This window comes from Vulpes lagopus, chromosome 20 (genome assembly GCF_018345385.1).
Source record: "Vulpes lagopus strain Blue_001 chromosome 20, ASM1834538v1, whole genome shotgun sequence".
In the NCBI taxonomy this organism is placed as follows: Eukaryota; Metazoa; Chordata; class Mammalia; order Carnivora; family Canidae; genus Vulpes; species Vulpes lagopus.
In genome coordinates this window covers 22069686-22097343 of record NC_054843.1, presented here as the reverse complement: position 1 = coordinate 22097343, position 27658 = coordinate 22069686, and the positions used below count along the sequence as shown (strand labels likewise).

The window sequence follows — 27658 nt, the reverse complement described above, 5'->3', positions numbered from 1 at the left end:
CCCTGTGTGCTTCCATGTATTGCTGTGGTTGCCTTGAAATTCACAATAAGTTTTAGACAAGATATCCCACATTTCATTTTGCAGTAGGCCTTGAAAATTATGTAGTCAGCCTGGTGCTGGACCCATCTTTATTACTTATCCTTCAGATCTCAGTTTAGACAAACATACCTGTAAGACATTTTCCCCCACCTCCATAGACTGTATCATGTTTGTTTCCTGAACCTCATCTATACCAGCATGCATTATGATTTGACATTTTTTTCATCTATGCCCTTTGACCTATGAGACTAAAGGCTCTGCCTTTCTGATTCATTATGATGTCCTCAGAAACCAGCATAGTGGTAAGATATGTAGTTCAACCCCTTAGTTATGGCTCAGCAATGGGCCACATAAGGAAAGTAATTCCAAATATGAACTCCAGGGCCAGACAGCCTTGACATCCAGTGCTATAATTTGTAAGATGTGTGGAAACTGCGTATTTAATGTTTTTGTTCCTCCATTTCCTCATCTTTATTTTTTAAAATATTTTATTTATTTGTTTATTCATGAGAGACACACACACACAGAGAGAGAGAGAGAGAGAGAGAGAGGCAGAGACATAGGCAGAGGGCTTCCTGCAAGGAGCCTGATGCAGGACTCAATCCCAGGACCCTGGGATCACGACCTGAGCCAAAGGCAGATGCACAACCACTGAGCCACCCAGGTGCCCCATTTCCTCATCTTTACAGTGGGAAAAATAATAGTCCAAATCTCATAGTAGTAGTATTAGGATTAATTGGGGATTTAGTGAACTAATAAATGTAGAACATTTAAAATAGTATCTTAACTACCACTGTTACCTGCTATCTGCGCTATATTCAGTTCCTATTTGTTGAATAAATTATTGACTCTATATACAAAGAGAGAAGAGGGCATTAGAACCTAGGGAAAAATTATGTAAATTAAGAAATTACATTGTTCAAATCACTCTTCCTTACATGAATTTGCAATGATAGAAAAAAGGGTAGTTGTACAAAAGTTCAGTTTAGGGAATCAGAGCAGGAAGAAAATTAAGAAGCTGGGAGCAAGCTCAGAGGAAGGAGAAATTAATGCTAAGAGTAGGTATAGGAATCTTATAAGGAAGGAAGAGAATCTTTCTGTTTAAAATTCTTGCAGAAATTATTCAACTTAACCCAATGTTAACATAATTTTGAGAGGTTAGCTTGAGTAAATTAATACCAGTAACCTTTGGAACATACTTCCTTGTTTATGTAATTAACAGTTATGCTTTTACATTACCTCAAAGTATTTGGAGTTGCATTTAATTTACAGTCAATGAAGCTAGAATGCCATTACAAAAAGGCAAACAGAATGTATATTATAGGGATGCATGGTTTCTGTGTGTCTGTATTTGTCTTGGGTCCGGCGTGCTGTCTCTGTTTGCCAGTTCAACGTCAGGAGAGCCTTTGTACCCTCACTCTCTTCTCTGTGCCTGCTGGCTTCTCTCAGTTGCTTCAAATGCCTCTGGGGGCACCAGCTTTAAGTTCTCTCTATAAACTGTTCCTCTTTCATTATTCTCAGATCATAATCCAAACCTCAATTTATCAGGGAACATTCTTCTCACTCTACCCCACCCCTCCATTTACTCATCCTTAAAATGGAATTTTGGCATTCCTACATGGTACTTTTCAGTTTTTTTGTATTATTTTTTTCAAATTAATATCTGCAGAATTTTAATCTCCCAAAGGGTAAAAATGGTTCAGTTTTGCTCAACATGTATCTCCAGTGCCTGGGTGCTTTTTGTAGAATAATTGCACAAGAAAACAATTGCTGAGTAACTAAGTGACATAATTCACAAATCTCCCAAAAGGGCAAAGGGGCCAATGACATCAGTATATAGAATACAGATAGGGAATATCACCACCTCAAATGTGTTGTATACTACAATTGGGTTCTAAACCTGGCAATAAATATCTGGTCAGCATGGTCACAAAAACAACCTGTAAACATGATACATTGCATAATTTCAACAGTCCAGCAATTAAAATTGACAACAAAATATTTGTGTTGAAACTAAACCCTAGAAGGTAGTTATCACATAGGTATTTCATTAAGTGATTCTTTTTTTTATCATTAAGTGATTCTTGATTGGACAGTAAACTCTATCAATAAACTTTTTTTCAGTATACTCTAGAAATAACCATTTTATAAAAATATTGAAATATCATTCAAATAAGCAGTTCTTAAATTGACCTTTTGGAAAGGCAAAGAATATAGCATTAAGTCAAATCAGAGTCTCTTTCTGTAAAGGATTGGAATAATAATGTATAGTCAGGCACTTTACTTTCTAATCATCTTACTTAATGCAGTGATATAACCTGAAAATACTAGATGGACAGCTAATATGCCCATTAACCGGTCTCAATCAAATATCAGGTATCTTGCATGAATATTTGGTAGGTGGTGAATCAAAGCCAAGATATAAATTAATTTTCTCTCAGAAATATGTAATGCCTTTTTGTAACACAAAGAGAAAGATGTCCTTTGAAATGTCAGATATGAGAAAGAATGACTTTGGTCTTCTAATGTAAGTATTTGAGACAAATGCACATTGTAATTATTACAGAATCAATGTCAAGTCTGAAAATGACTTATGATTTCTCAGGGAATCACACACTTTCCCAAAGAAATTCTGTTTTTCCAGAATTTCTGTTAATAATTTCAGATACATTGAAAATAACTTTTCAATTCCAACATCTTTACTAGTATCATACTAATTTTTAAAGACACCAGTTTTTCATAAGTCAAAAACCATATCATTTACAGCAGGTAATAACATGAGGACCTGTTTATTTTCAAAGGAGGCATATTTTCTCTATCAATTCTGTGAAAGAACAATATTTTTCCTAATAGAAAAATGAAGAATTTGTTTTGTATTATTAAAAAGGTATTTTATCACATTAATAAAGTTACTAACTGCAAATTTTTAACTCATAGTAAATAATAGCTGGAGGAATACTTTTCCTTTCCTCAACTATATCTAAATTTCGCTATAACTTAATTTGCTTTAAAGATATTAGAATATAATGGCCCTGTTCTTGGTACTAGTCCAGGTGACTTTAACATAAAGTGCCATAAAAATAAAAATGTTCTCACATTTGTTCAACTATAATATCCTACAGGATGAATTCTGAAGTTCCAATTAGATTAGAAAAAGTAGTGTGTTCTAAGAAAAGCTCAAAGTTCAAAGTAGTACATTTAATAATTATATAAAACAGTTGATTTATTTTGAATATAAACTGATATTTTCCCAAGAAATTAAAGGGATGATGACAGAACCCTGCCATGTAAACATAGAAGAGGTAAAGGGGGAAAGGTTGAAACAGGTCTGTGGAGGGTGCTTATGGAAATGACAGTAATTCAGATTAATTGGAATCCAAATTAATGGTATCCAAATTATAAAGTGTGCTTAAACAAAAAATCAATGTCTTAGACAGAAAGGAGATGTCACATGGAAGTCCTTAAATGTCAGGCTGAGACATTGGGATTTTATTCAGATGTCAGTACAATGTTATTCATGATTATAAAGCACATGGTATATGAAACCTTCATGAAGTTGTTAGGAGAATTAAAAATTTGCTTTTAGAAAAACTTATTCTTAGCTACACAAGAAATAATTTCTGCATCTGCAATGAGACTTTGCTAGAGAAACATAGGAAATAACATTATGCTGATGGCTTTTGCAGAGTCAGGGAATCTTTTTCAGTCGCATTCACCCTGAGTGTGATTGTTCTCTCTGAAACCCAGAGATGCCCGTTAGCTTTCTTCCAACTCAGCAGCACGACTAAGTTTACAAATAGGCGAAGCAGAGAGCAGATAGGTCCATGGAAATACAGTTGGTAGACACTGAACAAGATAATGTTGAACAAGATGATAAACTGAGATTTATCATCACTTACCATGTAAATGGATAAAGACTCAGCAACTGATCTAAGACTGAAGACATGGTCTACCATGGAGCATGGAAAACGATTAGTACCATTCATGGAAGGAAAGACCACAGGAGTAGATCATGTTGTGCTGGGTGAGGAAGTGATATGTTCAGATATACCCATGCTGGTTGAGAAACATCAAATGGGCATGTCCTGAAAGAGACATATCTGGTTCCATAGCTCTCCTGGGAAAGAGGAATCTTGCCTAGAGAAAGAGTGACTACAGGTCATGACAACTGCTAATATGGGAGGGGATGAGAATGTCTAAGCAGAGTTCATTGGTTGTGTTCAGGACAGAATACAGGGGTCCCCAAAGAGAGGAAACCTCAACCCAGACTAACAAGTAGTCAGAAAGTGACACTGGGAGAAAACACAATAGAGTGTGGGTGTCCTGAAAGCCAAGGGAAGTTTGCACATAAGGACAGAAGGGTAGTTTGTAGGGTCCAATGATAGAGATGCAGTAAGATAAGAAAATAATACTCATTTAGTTATCAAAAAGTAGTTAGTTACTTTGTATAACAAAGTGGCCATTCTGCTTTTTTGAGATTACTCATTCTAATTTTAACTTCTGTGAGTTTCTGCATTTTTTTTTCTCTTCAGTAAGTACTTGGGTTGGCCACTGAACATCTTAATTATTGGAAAAAGAGAATGTCTTTTGCTTGAAAGCCTTACCTTACTATTTTCTAGCAATACTTGAGAGTTGAGGAACATATTTTTGGTCTGATCTGGGTCACATAATACATCCCCTGCATATTTTTGTTCCTTTGTTTTTGAAAACCATTTTTACGATCATGATAGTAAATGAATTATGAGTGGCTGATATGATTGTATAGTAATTGCATTCCTTTATAAAACTAGAAGGCAAAAAAGTGATCATACTGTGTCCCAATCAACTTCATGTTTGAAAAGGAGCTTTAAAATAGACTTTTGATATTAATAAAAGAAAATAAACAAGTTTTAATGATACAAAGGACACATTTCAGTTATAGAATTTCAGTTATATAGAAAATTAAACAGCCATTACGTTATTACATAATAACTTACATATTTCAAATTAAATGTATGGCATGTAGTTTTTATTATGGCACTAAAACCTCAAATATTGAAAATAATCAATTCAATAATATTAAAGTACATGTTACAAATGAATTATAAAATGGCAGATACCACTATATTTCCTGATTGTGCAAAGTAAAATTCAGTAAATTAACTACCTCTGTTTTAACATGTGTGCTATCAAGGTATTTAAATGATTTAAGAAAACAATTGTAGGTATACCGATTAGGTTGCACACAAGAATTCTTATTTGAAATATAATCTCTAGGCTATTGGATTATGAGCAACTCCTTGATTTGCATCAATATTCATAGGGCATGTGATTAATCTTTTTCATGTTGTTTACTTTCTAAGAATGACTTACATAGTGCTGTTTTTAATAATTTATCTGTTATAAATATGGTACCTAACAGACTTTGGAGCAGTGCTGTTTCATGCATTCAAAATAAATATAAATTCTTCTTAAAGCTTTAATTTCCATACATCTTTATACACTGACTTTACTTGATGAAATGGAAACTAAAGTGAAGGAGGAATATCATTTTCACTGGTGGGTTTCAGCCAGAATTGAATGGGCATTGTTGTTCCATTCTGTTTGTGAGGAGCATAATTGGAAGCCAACAAAGCCCTTCCTAGAACATGCAAGCTTTTTTTAAAGCAAAGAGTGCACTAAATAAAGAGGTTGATAAAATATGTGTTGAAGTTTTTACTACATGTTGGTGTCCCTGTAAGCAAGTAGGTGGGTAAAATGGAAAAGCTAAAAACAGAAAGTCATAAACACAGAAACATTGGTTTTTAAAAAAAGTAATGCAGGTAAGACTTTTTCGTTTATTATATATGTGATAAACACCCTATGTTTGGTCATAATTTTGCACAAAACAAGCGTAAAATCTTTCTTTTTCCTGAATCGATGTAAACAGAGCCCAGATGGCCGTATCGAAGTCAAAGGGCAGCATGGAAGCTCATCACTGCATATTAAAGATGTGAAGTTGTCAGATTCAGGGAGATATGACTGTGAAGCTGCAAGTAGAATTGGAGGGCACCAAAAGAGCATGTACCTTGATATTGAATGTAAGTTATTTTCATTTTGTATGTTTATTAAAACAACTTTTTCTGCTTTGACAAGTATGAATTTTGGTAGGATCATCGAAATACCTGTGTAGTTCATGATTTGATGCATAGCTCTAGATCTATTGTTGGCATTCAAAGTCAGTTATTAGAGACATCTAGTGGATGTTATAGGACATTTCACAGTACTCTATAGATTCAATGGTTTTGATACTACTTATCCTGAAAACTTTGATTTTCTTTTTTGAAGTGTTTAACCCAAACACAATACAAATTGAATTGCATTAGTTATCAATAATTGGTCAGTATCTTCTTAGAGTTTTATCTGTTTATTTATAATAGTAATAGTCCTGTGTATCACCTGTGTAGTTATTTTGTTAAATTATTTTGCATCCTCATAAGATATGAAATACTGTTTTTAAGATGATTGTATCAGCATTCATATTTTATCAGAGTAGTGTTTATTGTCTGTAAGTGGGAATTATGACAAGGAGATGTAATATTTGGGGAATATGAAGGCTAATGCACAATCCACCTTCCATCACTGAGTGGGATTTTAGAATAATTTCACATATATGTTTCTAAAAAGGAAGAAATTTAATATTATTTTCAGTGAATATTCAGGAATCATCAATGTTGGAGATTCTCTGATGTTTGAGAGGACATAACGGTCATAGTGGGGATGTATAACATGCTCTTATTGACAAAACATTGGAGAATTTCTTGTGCGTTAATATTGATAAAATGTGATTAATAACTGTGAAATAAGATGTTTTTTCGTGGAAAATGCCTTTAGAAAGTAAATATTTCCTCAAGAACAGACACAAATAATCCATGTTATTTTACATATTCATAAGTGTTCTTGTTAAGAAATTCATGGAAAGGCCAATTAATTACAAAAAAATGTGAAGGATATTAAATAATTATTTCACAAATTGCAGGTTTCATTTTCTAAAGGTAGAGAACTTCCAAGAAAGTCCTTTTATTGTCACCATACATCTTAAAAAAATAGAGACCAGCAAAAAAAATGCCATAATAATGGTATGCACAGAGGAAGAAGTGATACTGATAACTTATTTAGCTTTATTTCCTAACACTATTTTCTGCTATTTTCCCGATATTTTATATGTATTAATATGTCACATATTAATAGATATATCTTTTTCAAGTCAACAGCATTTGTACAAATTATGAACATTTCTCAAATTTTTAACATCTTTGTTTATATTTTGTAATTCAAAATAAGTATCTTAAGTCAAAATTTACCTTACTATTTTTTTACTTTTTTAAATGTGAACCTGCATGAGCAAAAATTTAAGGGTGCCAAAACATGATTTATATTAGAGCTGCCCAACCAGTTTGGAGGGGCAGTTCATAGAATACTTCCAGCCTTTTCTCACTGTGCCAAAGAAATGGTAGGCATCATATTCTCTTAATAAAACTTACTTTAGGGCTTTTTTCCTTCGCATTTTGTAAATATTTAAATGCTTATTTAATATATCCTAGAATTACTACTAAATTATTGCTATAAGTACTCAGAAAAGTGGAGCTCATGAGAAATGAGCATTGTTGATATTTCCAAAACAGAGTAAGGCTGACTGGGTCCTATAGGCAATATTAGGTTAATATATCAGTGCTAGGTTTGGTGCTAATTAGTTGTTTGACATGCATCCCTGGGACCTTGATTTCCATATACGTGAATTAAGAAGGTTAAGGGAAGAAATTTGTGGGGCTTCATTATACTTAACCATGTAAAAATGCTTTTACTCAAGCATAGTCACATCCTACAATCCTAGAACTTCTTAATTGTCCTCCATGCATGCCTACCTGAGTTTTCATTATGAAATAAATAACAAGTTAAATTAAGGTCTACAATTTCTGTTCTGTTTTAAAACTTCATTGAAAAGAATTTTAAAATGCCATACTGGAGCAAACTGAGAATCTTTTCATTAAGCTGTTTAAGATTTAGAATTGGTACTGAGTGACTGTAGACACAAAATGAATAAAACAGAGCTCATGCTTCATTAGAACACTGGGATTGAGAGAGATTTAAATCAAACCTCAACTTGAATTCAAATTTTCAAGAGATAGATGGAGAAAAATATCAAGATACTGTGAAATGCTGATGTATAATGACATGAGATTTTTAGTTATTACTGATTTCAAATAGGTAGAAAGCAATAGGGTAAACAAATGATTGTATATTGCAGTACAAATTGCATGTTCTTGTGATCTTCTAATAACATGAATACTTTAACACACACACACACAAAAACATGCTTAGGATACTCTTTTTCAAGGGCTAATATAACGAAGTACAAGTTGTTTTTGATCACAGAGGCATTTCTCGTTTGCTTAAAGGTATAGACATTGGTTGGCCTGTTTAATTTTCTGAAGTATATGTTTAGAATAAAGCTCACCAGCAAATTATACAGTATCTCTTATTTAGCCAGGATCAAAAAGAAACAACTTTCTTTGTAAAAGAATGCTTTGAGAATTCTTTGAACATTCCTTGAGATTGTTGTTGCTACCTGTTGATTAGAAGCTGGCTAGGTAAATCTATTTCAAAGATAATAAAATACTTTGTCTCAACTATTGAACCATTGTCTTAATAATTTTTGTTTTATGGATAGCTTTTAGAGCATGTGATCAGTTTTTCCTTTGAACAATTAAATATTGAATTTTATTTTTCTTTAGTAAGAATAATTAGAGAAATAAATACCCCTTGTTGAAAATTTTATTAAAATATAGTTGGACTGTAGTTATGATGCCAATATATAAAGGGCAAAATGTTAACAGTTTTGACATATGGAAGTGCCTGCATATGTGTCACCATTATCTAAACAAACATTTACATAACCTCCAGGGATTTTCTCAAGCTCCTTTGTAATCTATTCTTTCATTCTCCTCCCCAAGCAACTGTTAGTCTACTTTCTATCACTATTATTTAGTTGCACTTCCAGAACTTTATATACATGGAATCGTACATTGATTTTAATTTTTTACTAAGCACTTTCAGTCAACATACATTGATATGTTGACTATGAATAAAAAATTTATAATTTGTTTCTGTCTTTGCATTGTGTGAATAAAACAAAGTTAGTTTATTTAGTCACCTGTTGATGGGCATTTGGTTGTTTTAAGTCTGGGCCTATTAAGAAAAGCTCTTGTGAACATTTTTGAACATTGTGTAGAGATTTGTTCTTTTTTCTGGAATAAAAATGTCTCTTTGAAGAGCAAAAGATTTTAATTTTGTTCCAGTCCAACTTATCATATTGGACTCACGATATTTTTCATGTTCCATCTAAGAAATCATTACCTAACCTACGACCACAAAGATTTATGACTAGGCTTTCATTTTATTTTATTTTATTTTATTTTATTTTATTTTATTTTATTTTATTATTTGTTTTAAAGATTTTATTTATTTGAGAGACAGAGCACAAGCAGTGGGGATGAGTGCGGTTAAAGGGAGAAACAGACTCCCTGCTGAGTAAGGAACCTGATGCAGGGCTCAATCACAAGACCCTGAGATCATGACCTGAGCTGAAGGCAGTCCCTTAAGCAACTGAGCCACCCAGGCACCTCTAGGCTAGGCTCTATTTTTAATGTTTTGTTGATTTGGATTTTGCATGATAGTCTATGATCTATTTTGGATTCATTTTTGTGGAGTTAATATATATTATTTTTTCATACATATATCAAAATGACTCAGCACTAATTCTGACTTTCCTTTTTCTAGCTAAGGATTTGTCAATATTGTTGATATTTATAAAATACTAGCTTTGGACTTTGTTAATTTACATTCTTTGTATATAAATCTATTTTCTAGATTGTTGATTTCCATTTTATTTTCAATATTTCCATTCTATATATTTTGGACTTGCTTCGACCTTTGTTTATATTATAATATTTCCTTGAAGTGAAATATTAGGTCATTTACTTTAAATATTTCTTATTTTCTAATACCATATAAGACTCTACATTTGCCACTAAACAATACTTCACCATAATCCAAAAATTATAATATGTTATATTTTTATTGTCATTTATTTGAAAATGTTTTCTAATTTTTCTAGTGATTTCATCATTGGTCCATAGTTATTTGTAAGGATTTAATCTCCAGATATTTAGTGTTTTCCTACATATTTTGCTATTATTTACTTCTAATTTAATTCAATTTTGTATAAAAATAACCCCTTAGGTCACCTGGGTGGCTCAGTGGTTGAGCATCTACCTTTGACTCAGGCCATGATCCTGGGGTCTTAGGATTGAGTCCCGCATCAGGCTTCTCATAAGGAACCTGCTTCTCCCTCAGCTTATGTCTCTGCCTCCCTCTCTGTGTCTCTCATGAATAAATAAGTAAAATCTTTAAAAATAAATAAATAAATAAATAAATAAATAAATAAATAAATAAATAAACTCCTTGTGTGATTTTTAGCCATTTTTGCTTATTGAGACTTATGCCCCAATATATGATCTATCTCAACAACTACACAGTGTATATGAAAAGCATATGTATTCTGTAGTCATAGAATACTGTGTTCTATAAATATCCATTAGATAGAGGTAGGTGACACTGTTGTTTAAATCTTCTGTCTTTACTGACTTTTTTTGTAGAGCTGTTTTATGACAGTGAGAGTTGTTAAAATCCTCTACCATGATTGTGAACTTTTCTCTCTCCCTTTAATCTGTTGATTTTTGCATCACGTATCTTTAAGTTCATTGAGGCCATGCTCATTTATAGCTTGTATGTTGTATTCATTTTCTATTTCTGCTAAAACCAATGACAACAAACTTAATTGCTGGAAACAGCCCAAATACATTATTGTTCAGTTCTGGAGGTCAGAGGTTCAAAATTATTTTCACTTGAATAAAATGTCAGAAGGGCTGTTTTCCTCTATGGAGGCTCTAGGGCAGATTGTTTTCTGTCCATTTCAGCTTCTAAAATCTGCCCACATTTTTTGGCTCTTGGTCCTCTAACATCTTTAAAGCCAGCGATGGCAGATGGAGTCTCTCTCACATCACCTCATCTAATTCTGGGGCTCTTCTCACTTCTCTGTCTCTGACTTTCCATTACATGAGACCCACATTGGATAATCCGGGATATTCTTCTCAAATTAACATATTTAACTTCATCACAGCTGCAGAGTTCCTTTTGACATGTAAAATGACATGCTTGCAGGTTCCAGAGATGATGATGTGAATATCTTTGGAGGGGCAGGTCATTGTTTGCTCTCCCACATATGTTTTCCTCATGAATTATTTCCCTTATTTTCTCCACTAATCATTGGCCTAGAATTATTTTGCCTAATATTCAGATAACTAGTCATACCTTCTTGTTCTTACTGTTTATACACCCTTTTTCATTTATTTACTTTCTGCCTCACTCTATTTTTATGTGAAATTAAAATGTGTCTTTTTAGGTGGCTTATGACAGAATATTGCTTTTTCATTCATACTGTCAATCTCTAACTTAACATTAGAGTGTTTAAAGTAGGAATCAGTGATAAGTGGACCAGTTAATAAATATTTTAAATTTTCATGATATAATCTCTGTCACCTACAAACTATCTTAAAGGCTCATACATTTTTCTCTTACAAATGATTAAAAATGTAAAAAAAAAATCTTAACTGTAAGCATACATATAAGAGATCCTTGGAGTATATTTTGTCCATGGTTCATAGTTTGTCATAGTTCATAGGCTACACTGTTAAATTGAATGCTGTTATTGATATAATATCATTCAGGTGTAAAATTTTGTTTTATATTTTTTTCTCTCTGTTTTTTCATGTTCTGTTTGATTTTTCTTCATTATTTTTAGTCATATAAGATTTTATTGATTTATTTTAATTTGTATATTGGCTATATATTTGTATGTTGGCATTATATTTATTTTAATTTTTATGTTGCAATATAGTTGTGTTTTTTTTTGTTGTTGTTGTTTGTTTAAGTGATTCTCTAGGAATTATATACACAAACCTAACATTTCACAGTCTTACATTGAGCTAATATTTTGATACCTTATATTAAATAGAAGAACTTCACAACCATATAGATACCTTTACACCTGCCCACCACTGATCTTTTTATTTTTTATTTCATATGCATTATATCTATATTCATTGAAATCTCACCAGAAAGTATGTTAAATTTCTATTGAATGGTCGTACATATTTTTGAGAACTGAAAATAAAATATTTTAATTTACTTATCCATTGACCATTTATTTTGCTTTTCTTCATCCCTTAAGTTCCAAATTTCTTTTTGATAGTATAATCCTTCAGCCTGAAGAAATTTCTTCTCCATTAATTTTAGAGCATATATGTTTGGGATAGACTCTATTTTTTTTTTCATCTGAAAATATTCTCCTCATCCCTCATTCCTGAAGGATATTTTTTCCCCCTGGAAAGAATTTTGGATTGACATTTTTTTTAAAGTTTGGTTCCACTATCTTCTAACCTCCTTGTTTCTGATGAGAATTTCATGATCATTTGAATTGTGAATTCCTTATATGCCACGTGTCATTATTCACTAACTACTTTCAAATTACTTTCTTTCTCTATTTTATTCTTAACTCTGAATGGAATGTGTTAGGTGCAGTTTTCTTTGAGTTTTTTGTTTGGGGTGTACTGAGCTTCTTAAGTCTGTAAATTTATATTTGTCAATCTATTTGAGCAATTTGGACATTATTTCTTCAATTATTAGTTCTTTCCTAATCTTTTTCTCATCTCTAGGGCTTTGCTCAACTCATATGAGACCTTTTGAAATTATCTAAAAAACCCCTGAGGTACTGTTAAGTTTTACACATTTTAACTATTCACTGTTCTTTAAATTAGGTAATTTCTGGTGTTTTCTATTCAAATTAACAGAACCTTTATTCCACTATTTCCTTTCTGTTCCTAAGATCAATCAGTGAGTTCTTTGTTTTAAAATATTAATTTTTGTTCCTGAATTTCTTTGTTCTGTTTTTTTTCTGTTTATCTCCTGACATTTTTTATCCTTATTCATTTTATGCATGCTCTCCTTTATCTCACTGAGCATAGTTAGAATAGCCAGTCCAAAATCTATAAATCTAAAATCTGATAGAATCAACATTTGGGTCATCTTGGAATACATTTGTTGATTGTCTTTTCCCTTTAGAATTGATCATATTTTTCTGGTTCACTGAATGTCAAGAAATGTTGGATTGAGTCCTGGTTACTATATTATGTTGTGCACACTGTAAGACTTTTGACAAACATCTGGAAAAAGAGTATTGAGCAGATATTCACTCCTAATTCTGTGTGCCTACTGTGAGCAGTGACTCAAATCTCAATTAACTTCTTAAAGCCTTTGCTATATAAATTTGTGCCTGTCCCATACATTCAAAGTTCAGGGGTTAGGTTGATTTCTGTGGTTCATTTTTTAATTTTTTTAAAAGATTTTATTTATTTATTCATGAAAGACACAGAGAAAGATGCAGAGACATAGGCTGAGGGAGAAGTAGGCTCCTTGTGGGGAACCTGATGCAGGACTCAGTCCTGGGACTACAGGATCACTCCCTGAGCTGAAGGCAGATGCTAAACCACTGAACCGCTCAGGCATCCCAATTTCTATGGTTTATGTGCAGAATTATGGCATCTCCTCTATGACCCCTATTTGGAATTGCCCCCTTGCTACTCATCCTGTATTGGCTTCCTCCAAGGAACTGCTCTATTTCTAGACAGATTTTAACTCCAGTATCACTGTGAAGCTCGACTAAGGCCTGCCCTTTAGACAAAGCCAGGAAAGAGAAAAAGAAGTGGGAAACTAATTTTGATTCCCTTCCACAATGTCCTTGATTTTGTTTAATCTATAGAAGTCTTATATAGTGACTTTTATTATTGTTTTTGTGTTTTTGTTTAATTTGTATCATCTCTAAAGCTTTTAATCATTACTAGTAGAGGAAATGGACAATCAGATTTATACTGCCATTATGGAAGCAGAAATTTCTATATATTATATTCATATAATTTTAAATCACAAAAATATTTGGTTTCCCTAGTTTCCAGAATTGAGGTACAAATTTTTAATTTCAGTTTTTTGGAGTGTTTAGTATATTTCTTCCTTTCCCTTTTTTTTTTCAAATTTCGTGTTTTTGATTTTATTTTTTATAAATCATATGTTCTCAAATAAAGCATTATACTGATCAAAGATTATTTAAAATCCAAAGTCCTAAAAAGAAGTAGAGTTTCTTTTCTCCCTTTTACTACTTTGATCTTCTGTGCAGTTTCATTTATCTATACACAAACCTTAATTATCCTGAAAAGTGTATTAAATTCTTCCTATGTAAATCATTTCAGATTTTAAGTTTAGAGATAGGATAGCTTAAGCTGAAGTTCAGAGTTAGATGTTCAAAGTTTTTAATAGTATCCCTTAGAAATTATCCTATAGAGACATAATTCTAATTCTACTGATACAGGCTACATTTCATGTAAAACAAAATATCTTAAAAATATCTTCTATTTTTAAAATAAATAAATACATTTAACGGTACATTCCATTGACATTCTTTTTCCATCTTTTTTTAAAATCTCCAATTGAAAGGAGTTTTTCCTGTGGTTATAACCTACACACAGATGCTACATATTAGCTATCTCCTTTTGTTTTCTCCTCCAGATGGTACCTTTTAAATAGCCGTTACAAATTATCGATAAGTCTCTAGAAGTCTAGCTTGCTTTGATTGATCCAAATTGTTATGCTATTTCTTCATATACTTCATATACTTTAATGAGAATCCTTATTTTTCACAATTGAAATTACTCATGAATTCTAGGAGGATACAAAATATGTTGGGATCCTAACCCACTTTTCCAACCTTATATTACATTTAAGAATAAATTTTAGCTTTAGCATGATAATATTTTGTCTATCCATGTAGCTAACTTCTTCTCTATATGCACTACCTCATGGGTAATATAATGTATTAAAACTGAATCATAAAAATGCTTAAATTTGATGAGAATTATAGCGGAAAATTCATTTATGCTAAGTTATGTAAATATGATGAGAGATGAATTTTACTTAAATATAAATCAACATAATTATTAATCTTAATTTCATTAATTGCTAAAGTTCAGATTTTATTCTTGTGATAGAAATAGAGAAAATGCCACAATGTTATCATTTATCTACAGTAGTTAACATTATTTTGGGGTATTGTTAAATGATCATTTGGAATATGTAACCATGGTCATAATTTAAAATTTAGTTGGCCTGCTCTTCTCTTCCAATTATTTTCCTTGTAAATTAGTGTAATTGTATTATGAAATTTGGAACTTTCTTTACATTTGTGATAACACTATTGTAACAAATCTTCATCTTCTTTCATATAAAGACTAGTAGAAATTTTTATTTTGATTGAATATTGCTCCAATATAAGTACTAAAGCTTATTTCCTGGTAATTAAAGCCTATGTTGTTATAAGATAGGATGTTTTATTTAGCAGCTAAATTACAATAGCAATGAAACTTTTGGAACCTGATAGGCAATGCTACGATAAGTTATTTTTGTAAATAAATATTTACAAATGAGAATGGTAAGAACATTTTAAACATTTTGTTTAAATCAAAAACAGTATGGGAACTATGAAAACTACAACGGCATTGCACAGTGTTATAAAACACTGACCAGAACAATCTTCATTGCCTGACTCAAGCAGCTACTGTCTTATTTCTAAAAAAGAGTGAAAAAGAATCAAGCCATTTATAATTGATACCAACTGTATTTACTGTAATAGCACTAAACTTAAAGTGTTTAAATTAAACTCCCTTTTTTAAAAATTCGAAACCTCTTTTATGTTTCTCTGAAACAGATTTCTTGGCTTCCTGCCAGTTCATTTTCAACATTTCAAAGGCATTACTTTTACTAAGAAACAGAAGTTCAACTAAAGTTCCAATTTATAAAACAAAGGAGACAACAGGCATGTGATATGTGGTTTAATGCAATAAGCACCGATTACATAGTACATTTGATTGAAATTAGGATATCATTAAGCTTTGTGACTACAGACTCATTGCATATTACCTGTTAATTAGACTTAATTATTTTATGTGATAAATTTAACGATTACAATGTAACAATGCATGTTAAGAAATAATGAATTTTTCATTTACATTTTTTTCTCATCCAGCTCTCTGCACCTACTTTTTTTCTTGTTAGACTAATAGCAATAGTTATACTCATTTTTCTTGTGATATAAAAGCATTAGTAATATCAGAAACTGTTTAAGGATGTGGCAATATTAATTAATCTTATAGCAGACTCATGTTACTTCCATATTTACATGCATTCCATAGAATTGATACATCTTTCATCACATAAATTCTTTCCTCACATTTTGCACTCTCAAGATAACAGTGATTCTGGTAGCATGATCTGCTGCATGTACAAGATGAGGTAGATAAAATGTGAATAAGATTTTAATATTTAAAAAATTATCTTAGTAAATACTTTGAAATTAGAAAACCTTCTTGGTCATAGTAGACACACATTTATATATGTGATTGAAATATTGTATTATGATCCTAACTTTTATACTAACCATAATACATTTAAGCTATCCAGACTTTAAAGAAAATGGCTTATTTGTAGAAATAAGTTGGTTCTAATGCTAGCAACAGCTTAGGTTTTATATCCAGTATGATAATTTCAAGGATAGTATTTGAGAGGCATATAAAGCTTATACCTACATGCAGAAGATAAGAATAGAATATTAAGAAAAAAGGTGAAAGATCTTTTACTGCTCTGCTGTATTTTTTTAACCCAAACTTTCCATGTATCTCCTGGGAAAATTTGAAATACCATGCTCCTCATGTAAAGATACTATCAGTTATTCCAATCTTATTCCATTTTTGTCTATTTCTGATAGACATCATCTGATTCAAATAAAATCATGTTGAAATGTACTTCAGAGATTATGATGATAAATTGTTAAGGAATTTCAGGAAATATCCAGCTCTTGAGAGGATAAACCTTAGAAATGAATAAGCAAATATCAAAGAAATAAAAATATCTGTATCATATAGCCCCTGAATTTATCACTGCCTCTTGGCACTTGCTTAACTTAACTGCCCAGAAATAGTGAGCTCTACCTCCAGTTTGCCACAGTTGTCCATCCTTCCTCTGGATTGATTCTTTTCCCCAGGAATCCCAGTTCACACTAGCAAGTGAGTGTCTCAATTTGAGCTGCTATATAACAAGGTATCATAGACTGAATGGCTTAAACAGAAACATTTATTTCTCACTGTTCTGCAGGCTGGAAGTCCAAGAACAGGATGCCAGTGTGGTCAGGTTATTGGTCAGAACATTTTTCTGGTTATGTCCTTATATGGCCTTTCCTTGATGCAAGCACAGACATACCTGCTATCTCCTCCTCTTTCCTTAAGGACATTAATCCCATTAAGGGATTCTACTCTTTTGACTTCATCAAAACTACCTCTCAAAGGTCCCCCCACTTCCAAATCCCATTATATTAAGGATTAGGGCTTCAACCTATGAAATTGGGGTGAGGTGGGAACCCCCTCATTCATTCCATAGCAGTGAACTTTCTGGATTTGACAGAGAAGATCACTTCACAGATGGAACTAGAGCATAAGTTCACAGAATGAAGCTGTCCACCAAGATCATATCATACTAAGACTTCACTGACATTGAATTTTTATCATCTTAAAGGTCCTGGAAGGGGATCCCTGGGTGGCGCAGCGGTTTAGCGCCTGCCTTTGGCCCAGGGCGCGATCCTGGAGACCCGGGATCGAGTCCCACGTCGGGCTCCCGGTGCATGGAGCCTGCTTCTCCCTCTGCCTGTGTCTCTGCCTCTCTCTCTCTCTCTCTGTGTGACTATCATAAATAAATTTAAAAAAAAAAAAAAGATCCTGGAAGATATGCTAAGACCTTGTGGCAGACAGCCTGTGTTAGTCCATTTAGGCTGCTGTAACAAAGTGCCATAGATTGGGTGGCTTGTAAACAACAAAAGTTTGTTTTGCATGGAAGGCTGGGAGTCCATGATCAGGGAGCCAGGATGGTGGGGTTCTGGTTCAGACTGCTGGCTTCTGTTTATATCCCCATAGGATGGAGAGCAGGACCCAGAAACAATGTTCTCTTCTGACTCTTATAGGGCACTGCTCCCATTCATGAGAGGTCCACCCTTACAACCTCATCTACTCCTCATCATCTCCCAGAGGCCATGCCTCCTACTGCCATCATATTGGGGAGTAGAGTTGCAGCATATGATTTGGTAGGGATGGGACACAAACATTCAGTTTGTAACAGTGCTTCTCCACTTTCCTCCTCTTCTTAAGACATGGTGCCAAAATATTGCCTTGTTGTATTTGCCACTTTAATCCTTAGTCTGCGATAGCATGGCCACCAAAAGTTATGATATTGATTCTTGAAAAAGACCACCAAGGGCTTGAATCCAATGAGCCAGAACTCTGTGGCCATAAATCCTTTAATCTTCTAAATTCTATTATTTAATTTCTTTGGAGCAGTGGCAAGGACAAGCTTTTCCTAATATTATCTATGTATTCTTGATATCTATCCACTGACTGAAGTCAGTTTTTGTTTGTGATGATTTGAAATAGTTTTCTAATATATTGAGCTTTACAAAAATATTTGAATATCATAGTATTAGCAGCTGTCCCTACATTTTAATGAATCTGCTGGATCTAATCCTATGATGTTGCTAATTTAAATTATGGAAACTTCAGTTTCCGGATTTGTACAGAGAGAGAGAGAGAGATGCATCTAAACTCATTATTTTATGAATTTAGGCATATTGAGGTTAGGATATTAATTACATATTTTTTCACTCAACAGTATTTATCAGGCATGTAGTACCAACCAAGCACTTTTCCAGGTGTTGAGTATAGAGAATTAAACTAAGCAAGAAAAAATGACTTTATGAACCTCACCCTGTGTCAAGGAAAACAGATAATAATAAAAAAAAAAAGTTGTAAAATATATAATATGGGACAGTGAAAAGGATCAAGGAGAAGAAAATAGAGCAGTGCAGTGAGATGCAGCTAATGCTATGATAATCAGACATAATAAACATCCCAGAACTCTGCGGCACTTGATAATAATTCCCATGCTCAAATGGAACCAGCTGATACAGGCAGGCTTTCTATAGGGAGCTCTGTGTCAAGTAACAAGGCTAAATTCCATTCTATGGATCCAGTGACACTTGTAACCAGGCAGAAGAGGTGACAACTACAGGGAGGAAGCTGTCTTGTGACAATGACAGAGGCACAAGAGAACAAGCCCCTTACCGAGAGCTGATTTTATGTGTCTGCTCATGTCACATCCAAAAAAGTCATGTGGCTAAGCCTATCATCAATCCAGCAGGGGAACACACTCCTACTGGGAGGGCTTTGGAAGTGACTATCTGCTGAATGTATCAAAACTATATACCTGTGAATGAAAGATAATTTTAAAATGATATTCAAGTTTGTGAAAACCTATGTATCTACATTTTTTCTCTAAGCTGCTTCAGAATTGTTGTATCATCACATATTGAATAAGGAAAAACATAATTTTCACTAAGTTGTTTTAAAGATATTAAAGAAGTAAATGGTATTTTTGTATCTTCATTTAATGACCATAATAATTACTTGGGTTAATAACATTTATTGTATAACATTAGAAGTAATGTATTATTAGGGCTCTTCAAAGATACAAAATGATTGAAGGGATATACAAATATTGCTATATATCTAGGTAACTGGAATCCACTTATGTGGATCAGCTTAGAAACTATTATAAAATAACATATAATTTAATGCAATTATAATTAAAAATGTGTCATAGAGACTATACAAATGAGCAGTAATAGAAAAAAACACATAAAAGCCTCTTAGAAATGCAATATCACAATATCCTGAAGTAGAAACTAAGATCAGATAATGTTGATTCTATATCCATACAACTTCAAAAACCTATGTAACTCATTTGCCTTACTACATTTACTCATATGGATCATTTTTAGTTGTTTGATTTTGTACAATGAAATATTCTTTCCTAGAATAAGTGGAAATTTTTCCAGTATAATGTAATATGCACAAAGCCAATTATTTTGAACATCTCTCTTTTTCTAAAGTGGGGTAAAAAAAGAAAGTAAAAGGAACACATATTTGTGATTTTCTAGAAGCTCTCTGGAAAATCCCAAAGCTATTTTTGTATGTAATAGGTATCCTTAAATCTTTGTTTCTTTTTTTCTAAATTTAGAGTTTTATTTTGGGAAAGTAAAATCAAAAGCACTTTCACAGGTTTGTCCACCTGCTTGAATTAAAATTGTAGATGACTGAGAAACTACTTGGTTACCTATTTAATCAATTTGACAATAAACTTTTAAAATAAACATATAAGGTAAAAAAAAAATGCTTCCTTGATCAAACCTTCATTATACATTGGTATTTTTCTTTCAGACTATGGTTTACAATGTGTTGTTTCAATATTATTTTCATTTAATTCTCTACTTCCTAAACCGGTTAATGTTATTATAAAACTGTAGATTATTTGTAATATGAATTTTGTACATAATAGTGTAATACCAGCTGCTTGATACTTTTTGCCATATACATTCATTAAATTAATATTTATTTAATTCTTACTATATGCTAGGCAGTATATTGGCCCCGGGGAAACCCAAATAAAGGATGCACATTTTTTAGCTCAATAAAAGAAAAAGCTGAAGATGGAGATCTAGGTCAATATTATTTTAGAAGAGACTGTACATTTTTTGTTTTTGTTTATTTTACTATGGTGCAGTGCTCTGAAAATATATCACACATGATTCATTTCTAATCATAGCTTGAATTACTTTTATTCCATTTGGCTCAAAATATTTTGCTATGTTATGTAAAAATAATTTAATTTTAACAATAGCTTCTCACCTCTTTAAATAAAAGAGTGTTCTAATCAAATACACATTAAAAATATACATGTCAACATAAACAGCAGTTAAGCAGGAAGAAATTGTGATCAAAGTCCAATTAAATAATACAATGAGGGCACCTGGGTGACTCATTCACTTGGGTAGTGGACTCTAGATTTCAGATCAGGTCATGATTTCAAGGTCATGAGAGCCAACCCCACCTTGCTTCTGCAGTCAGCAGCAGGAAGTTGACTTGATTCTTTCTCTCCGTCCACCCCCCCACACACACTCACTCACACTTGCACAATCTCTCAAGTAAATAAATCTTATAAATAAATAAATAAATAAATAAATAAATAAATCTAAACTATGATTCTTTGAAAGTTAAAAATATGTGATAATTGATACCAATTTTTATTCAAGACATTTAAAGGAAGGTAGAAAAGGTTTGCATAATTCCCTGCATTTCAGCCTTTCAACTAAGAGGCAATAAATATAAAGGTAAAGTAGTGATAATAATAATATCTAATGTAATTGCAACTAAATTTGTTCATTATACAACATGCTTAAACATTGATAGGTCATAAGCACCACGTTAACTGTACTATTATTTCTATCATTATTATTATTATTATTATTATATCATGGCGATAATACTGGGAGTTTTTGTTGTTTGGTTTCCATTATTGTGACCCAGACATTCCTTTGTGCATATAAGCAACATTCTAGAAACACAATAATGCACTTTGAAATATAATAGTGAAAATGTTTTAGTTTGTTTTTGAAATCTTTTAGCTCATCAGTATTTGATAAGTTTGGGAAAAGAATTAAACTTACTGCATATAAGATTAATAACCTAGATATCAAATTGAATCACTAGAAAAAAAACTGTACTTTTAACTTGATAGGGCTTTCTTTTCAACCCTAATAGTAGTGACAAACTCCAAAATTATTTGACATGAATAAGCACAAATAACATAAATAACAGAATGTGCTGTAATTAAATTAGACTCTGAAGAAACTAACAATATTGTTATTTATAAAACAACTGTAACACTGCTATATCCGTATGTCCAATCAATCTTCTTTTGACAACTCAGAAATTTTTACCAAAGAGATCCACTCAGGCTTTGTTTCCTAAATGTCTATGTAAAATTGTGCATAATAATAATATAGTCCTTAAAAAACTGCAGTCTTATGGAAAATTGAATTATATCAAGCATCAATAGAGGAAAAATTAACCATAGGTAGTAAAATACTTTTATCAGTATACATATGTATGGTTTAAGGAAGAGAAATATTAAGACAAGTAAAAGAAGAGTAGTAATAGAAATAATAATTTGCTGTACTTGTAATCAAGCTTTTCTTATTAGTAATAATTATATCACTAATATTAGTCAAATTAAAGAGAACCCCAATGTGTGCTAAAAATCCTATATAAGCGTTATCTTCATATGACACTTAGGACTCCAGGGTCGTAAAATTTGCTGAGGTTTATGCGTTCCTGGGTTGTTCAAATTTGGTACAGAAAATGCACATCCAACACTATGGTTGGTTAATTGGCAATAAGCACACATCTAATTTAGTATTCCATGTAGCCACTAGAATTCCCATGATACATGGACTGAATCCAGTTAATTGCCGTAGCTGATTCCACCTATGAGTGAACATGCAGTAGAGCTGGGTCTATGAAATTATTAATTGAATTATCCTCTAAATGTGCCAAAGGATATATTAGTTTTTATTCCCTTGGTAGTTTCCCTCAGCATAAATCAAATGAGAAAATTCAGTGCCTGAAAAAAAGCATCAAGGTGTTTTAGATATTAAAAAAAAAAAAACACATGTGCAGTTAATTCTTAGTTAATTTAAGGGGCTGGCTTCTTCACAAAATAGGCAATCAGAATCTACAAAAGACAATGTTAGCACAGAATTAATACAGTATTAAAGTCCTAAATTCTGTGATACTAGGAAAATGAAACGAATGTTGATATACCTTACCTTCTCTATTAAATGCAATGATAATATTTAGAATCTATACTTAACCTGGATTTTCATTCATTTATTTAACTGTTATTTACTGAATGTCAAATATAAATTCAGGTGCCATACAGAACTCAGAAAAGAAACAAGAAGCTAGTGCAAAGTGCTGAAAGCAGGAAAGTTAGGGATGGTCCTCACATTCCCTCATCCATCTCAGGATGGATTGAGTTAACTCAGAGACAAAGTAGACGCAAAAATAGGTAGGCATAGGCCAGCTAATGTGGAACTTTATAAATCTTTTAAAAAGTTTTTGATTTAAGAAGTGTGAAGAGAATCTTATAGCAAGGATTAATCAGAATAGTGACATTATCTTAAAATAGAAGCTGGTAGGCCAGGAAACCAGTAAGGACCAGCCTTCTAAAGTTAACCATGTAATGATGATGGCCTCAACCGGGGATATAATAGTGATAACTGGAAGAAGTGAATGGTATTTTTATATGCTGTGATTTATTGGTGAGGAATAAATGTCGAACTTTTAAGAATATTTCATTTTATTGTGTCTTAAAAATCTAATATTAAATAAAAAGAATTTGAAATTTTTGTGCCAGAAAGTATGATGATTAGAAGAGGGGGTGGTATTTCGTGACAGTATAGAAATTATTTGGAGAGTGTGTGAGACAGATTCACTATAATTCCAGTACAGTTTTATAAGTGCAATACGTGTTATCAATATGATTTTCAAAGTCAAATTTATTTTTCATCGATTTTAAATCTTACCCTCTCATATGCCTTTCAATTTGATTCACAAAATGGATAGTGTATAGTGTGTGTGTATAGTGAGTTGCCTGGTTCTGTTATTCATGAACCTTCGGAAATTCAGGTCAAGGATTTTTATAGATCAGATCCCAGAGCCTGTGTGTTGTGTTTTGTTATCAGCTCCAGCCTGCTCATGAGCAAGCAGAATTCAGGAATCCAGGCTAGCACCCAGCGAGAAGTAAGACTTTACTTAGGTCACAGGTACCAGTCACAGATAAACCATGTTCAGAAAAAAGCCTTCAGAGACTACGAGAGAATGACAGGAGAAAGTGAAAAGCTTGCATTAAGCAAATAATCCAGGAGGGAAGTTTCGTGCAGTGTCAGGAATGCTGTGATGAGTGCTGGCTGCACATTCAGCCCTAAGTCTCAGCCATAAGACAAATAATAAGGCAAAATAAGAAAACACATTTACCAAACAAGAGTAACTTGGCACCAAGTCTGAAAAGTTTCTTTAATGTCTCCTGGTACTCCTGGAACATGCTTTTCCTGATCCCCACTTTGAGGAAATGACAAAATCAGATACTGACACACTCTGCTGTTTCTACTTATGCTGGCAAATTTAAATTAGAGATTCAGTTAAGGTCATGGACATAAGTACTGTTGAAATGTCCTAGCTCAGCTACAATTTAATTAAACATAAATAATTTCTCTTTAGAGATCTTCCTGTTGTGATAATAGCTAGGAGAACACAGATCCTTGATTTTTAAGGTCTGTTTTCATTTTACATTCAGTTTTACATGTTCTCCTTCTCACAGTCTGTGCAATCATATATATAGTTTTATTAATCATATTCATAAGTAGAATATATGGAAACCTGAAAATCATGTGCTTCCTAGTATATTCACCACCAAGGAACTCACATGATTTTCTCTCATACACTCTTCAGTTTTTTTAAGATATTAACTTATTAAAATGATATTTAGTAAGAAGGCTTATTCTTCATTTGCATTATATGTGTACATATATATGTAATTACATGTATGCGTGTATAGTAAACTACCAGCCATGAGATAATTAACTATCCTGAAGTATTTATAATTCTAGCCAAAAGCAAATGTCACTTTTATATGGTCCAATGCCTCTTTATATATGGTAAATATTATAACCCTCTTTCTATATTTTTAACCTGTCCAAGACATATTTTCTGTGTTAGTAAACTCCTAGAGTTAAAGAAACAAGTTCAATTATTAGTTCTAGAAAGAAAAAAATTAAAAACCCAAAGCTCAAATTAATAAACAGAAAATTAAGGGGACATAATTGCTATCTGGCATCATTTGGACCTGAATCCAAAGAAGGCCTGACACTATTTTGAATATTTTATTATTGTTATTATTATTAATTATTATGTATTATATAATAATTCCAATATAATTATATTCACTTATAAACAGTAACTGCAAATTTCTGTCTTCTATTATAGTTCAGCCTCCAGTCTGTGTGTGTGTGTGTCCAGATTCTTATTGTCAGGCTTGATGGGAAGAATCAAGGTTCAGTGCTAATACCTTGAGACAAGAACCTTACCCATTCCACTTCCATTGCACTACATATTGCCTTCATTATAGTTATGTATTTTTGCATCTTCCTGATCCACTAAGATAGGATTCCTTGCTGTCACGAATCCCCCACATTTTAATAGTACTTAGCATAAAATAGACAAAAACAAAAATAATTTGGGTAATTAGTGCAGCAGCCACCCCTCCCAGAGCAGTGCATTAGAATATTTAAGAGGAAGCTTTAGACATCTGATTTTTTTTTCCCCACAAGCTCAAAATATGATTTGATGGATAGCCAGGTTGGCAAAACTTTTATACCTAAACAGTTATATCCACACTTACTAGTGGTAGCTTTGTGTCAGTGGGCATAAATTACCGTTTAAATCTTAAGCATATTACCTCATGTGCAGTAGCTACAGTTTTTGAAATATGAAAATGAAGCCACTTATGAGTTATTCCAAATAATATTTCTCAACAAATAAACAGATTGCTTAAAATCTCCCTGAAATGATACATATATAAGTGTTTGCACTAGAGCAAATACACACAGACACACACATGTAAGTTTGTAAGGCTTGTAAGTTCACTAAGACTAAAAAAGTATCAAAATTAGAATTTCGGGATCCCTGGGTGGCGCAGCGGCTTGGCGCCTGCCTTTGGCCCAGGGCGCGATCCTGGAGACCCAGGATTGAATCCCACGTCGGGCTCCCGGTGCATGGAGCCTGCTTCTCCCTCTGCCTATGTCTCTGCCTCTCCCTCCCTCTCTCTCTCTCTCTCTCTCTCTGTGTGTGTGTGTGACTATCAAAAATAAATAAATAAAAAATTTAAAAAAAAATTAGAATTTCACTGTTGAAAAGGTACAGAATGAGAAAGATACCAGTATATATGTTTGCTATTTTTAGAATATGCAATTGTATGTTCACTATTTTTAGGATATTTTAGAAAAATATCCTCTATCTTAGCAGTTACATTTAGTATTTTTTTGCTATATCCTATAAGTGATATTTTTAATAACAAAACCCCATGTTTTTCATTATATTCTAGAATAGTCTTTTATTAGAGGCAATATATGTACAAGTGTATTGACATCCAAAAATAATCTATAAATCATAATTATCAGATTCAGATATGAAGAGAGCATATTCAAAATGTCAGTTTTTTTTTTTTTTTCCTTTTCCTTTTTTTTTTTTTTTTTTTTGGCCCCACCACCCTCCCTTTTTAATGATTGTATATAACCCGTAGTTTTGTTTTACTGGCTCATCTTCTAAGCCGGTGGGCCCTGTAGTTCCTTCCCGTTGTTAGACTCTTGCCCCTTACACGTGTACCCGACCTGCAATAAACCCTTCTTGAGAAAAAAAAAAAAATAGCACATGTTAGTAATTATAATGATAGAAGCAAGTAACATATTTTCAACTCTTAATGTTTTGAAAAGTAATAACAACCTACTTTCTTCATAAATGTCCTAATAGGAAGTTGAATATCAAGCTCAACTTTGGAAATTCAAATGAATTTTCCTCATATAAAAATTACATAGTATATGCATTTTGTATAGATTATTTATTTTAGATAGAGACAGCATGGGGGAGGGAAGGGCAGAGGGAGAGGGAGAAACTCCCCCCTGAGCATGAAGTTGGAATAGGGTAGGGGCTTGATCTCAGGACGCTGAGATCATGACCTGAGCCGAAATCAAGAGTTAGACACCCAACAGAATGAACCACCCAGGTACCCTAGTAAATAAAAAAATATAATTTAAAAAGTGTTAAGAAACAATTATTACATTGTAAGGCACTAGTAAATATGCTCATTTGGGGATTAAATGTATTCTTTATTGAGATGTTGAATGATATCTTCCATTTATTTTAGGTATTTTAATGCAAGACTTCATTTATTATGGATCAAGAGCAAAAGTGCTGGGCTAGCTTATTCATAATTTCTTAACCATGAGAGGGCCAGACAGCAAATTTTGAGATTACTTTGAAATATCAATTTATATATAAGCAGCAACCAAACAAATTTTATACACTACTTTAATACACCTTATTAATTCAAAATGAAAAGTATGTTCAAATTTCCACACTGGAGCTGAGGGGATTACCTTTGACTTTGATATTGAAACAGTGGATTAATTTTTCTCCCTATTTGCAATTTTAGTAAACTTCTAGTTTATTATTTTAGTTTTTTGTGTCTTGATGCTGATAATGATGTATCTATAAGTTCTTTCAAGTTACCTCAAATTATAAAATAAACTTGAAAGAACATAAAAACTTCAAGAAGGTGGGTAACCTTGTCTTTCATGTTCATCATTCGATCCCCATATGCAGAAGAGAACACAAGTTGAAATCAGGAAATATTTATAAGATGTAAATTCTACAACAAAGCA

The 27658-nt window shown here is 32.6% G+C and overlaps 1 protein-coding gene across 2 annotated transcripts in view; it reads left to right on the top strand.

The window, feature by feature from the left end:
• Positions 1-27658, top strand: part of NCAM2 (neural cell adhesion molecule 2) — a 503501-nt gene that overhangs the window by 365859 nt on the left and 109984 nt on the right. For both annotated transcript variants that reach the window (XM_041735239.1, XM_041735240.1), the window contains exon 9: positions 5948-6098. In XM_041735239.1, coding sequence (XP_041591173.1) covers positions 5948-6098 — 151 coding nt within the window. The remainder of the gene's footprint in view (positions 1-5947; positions 6099-27658) is intronic.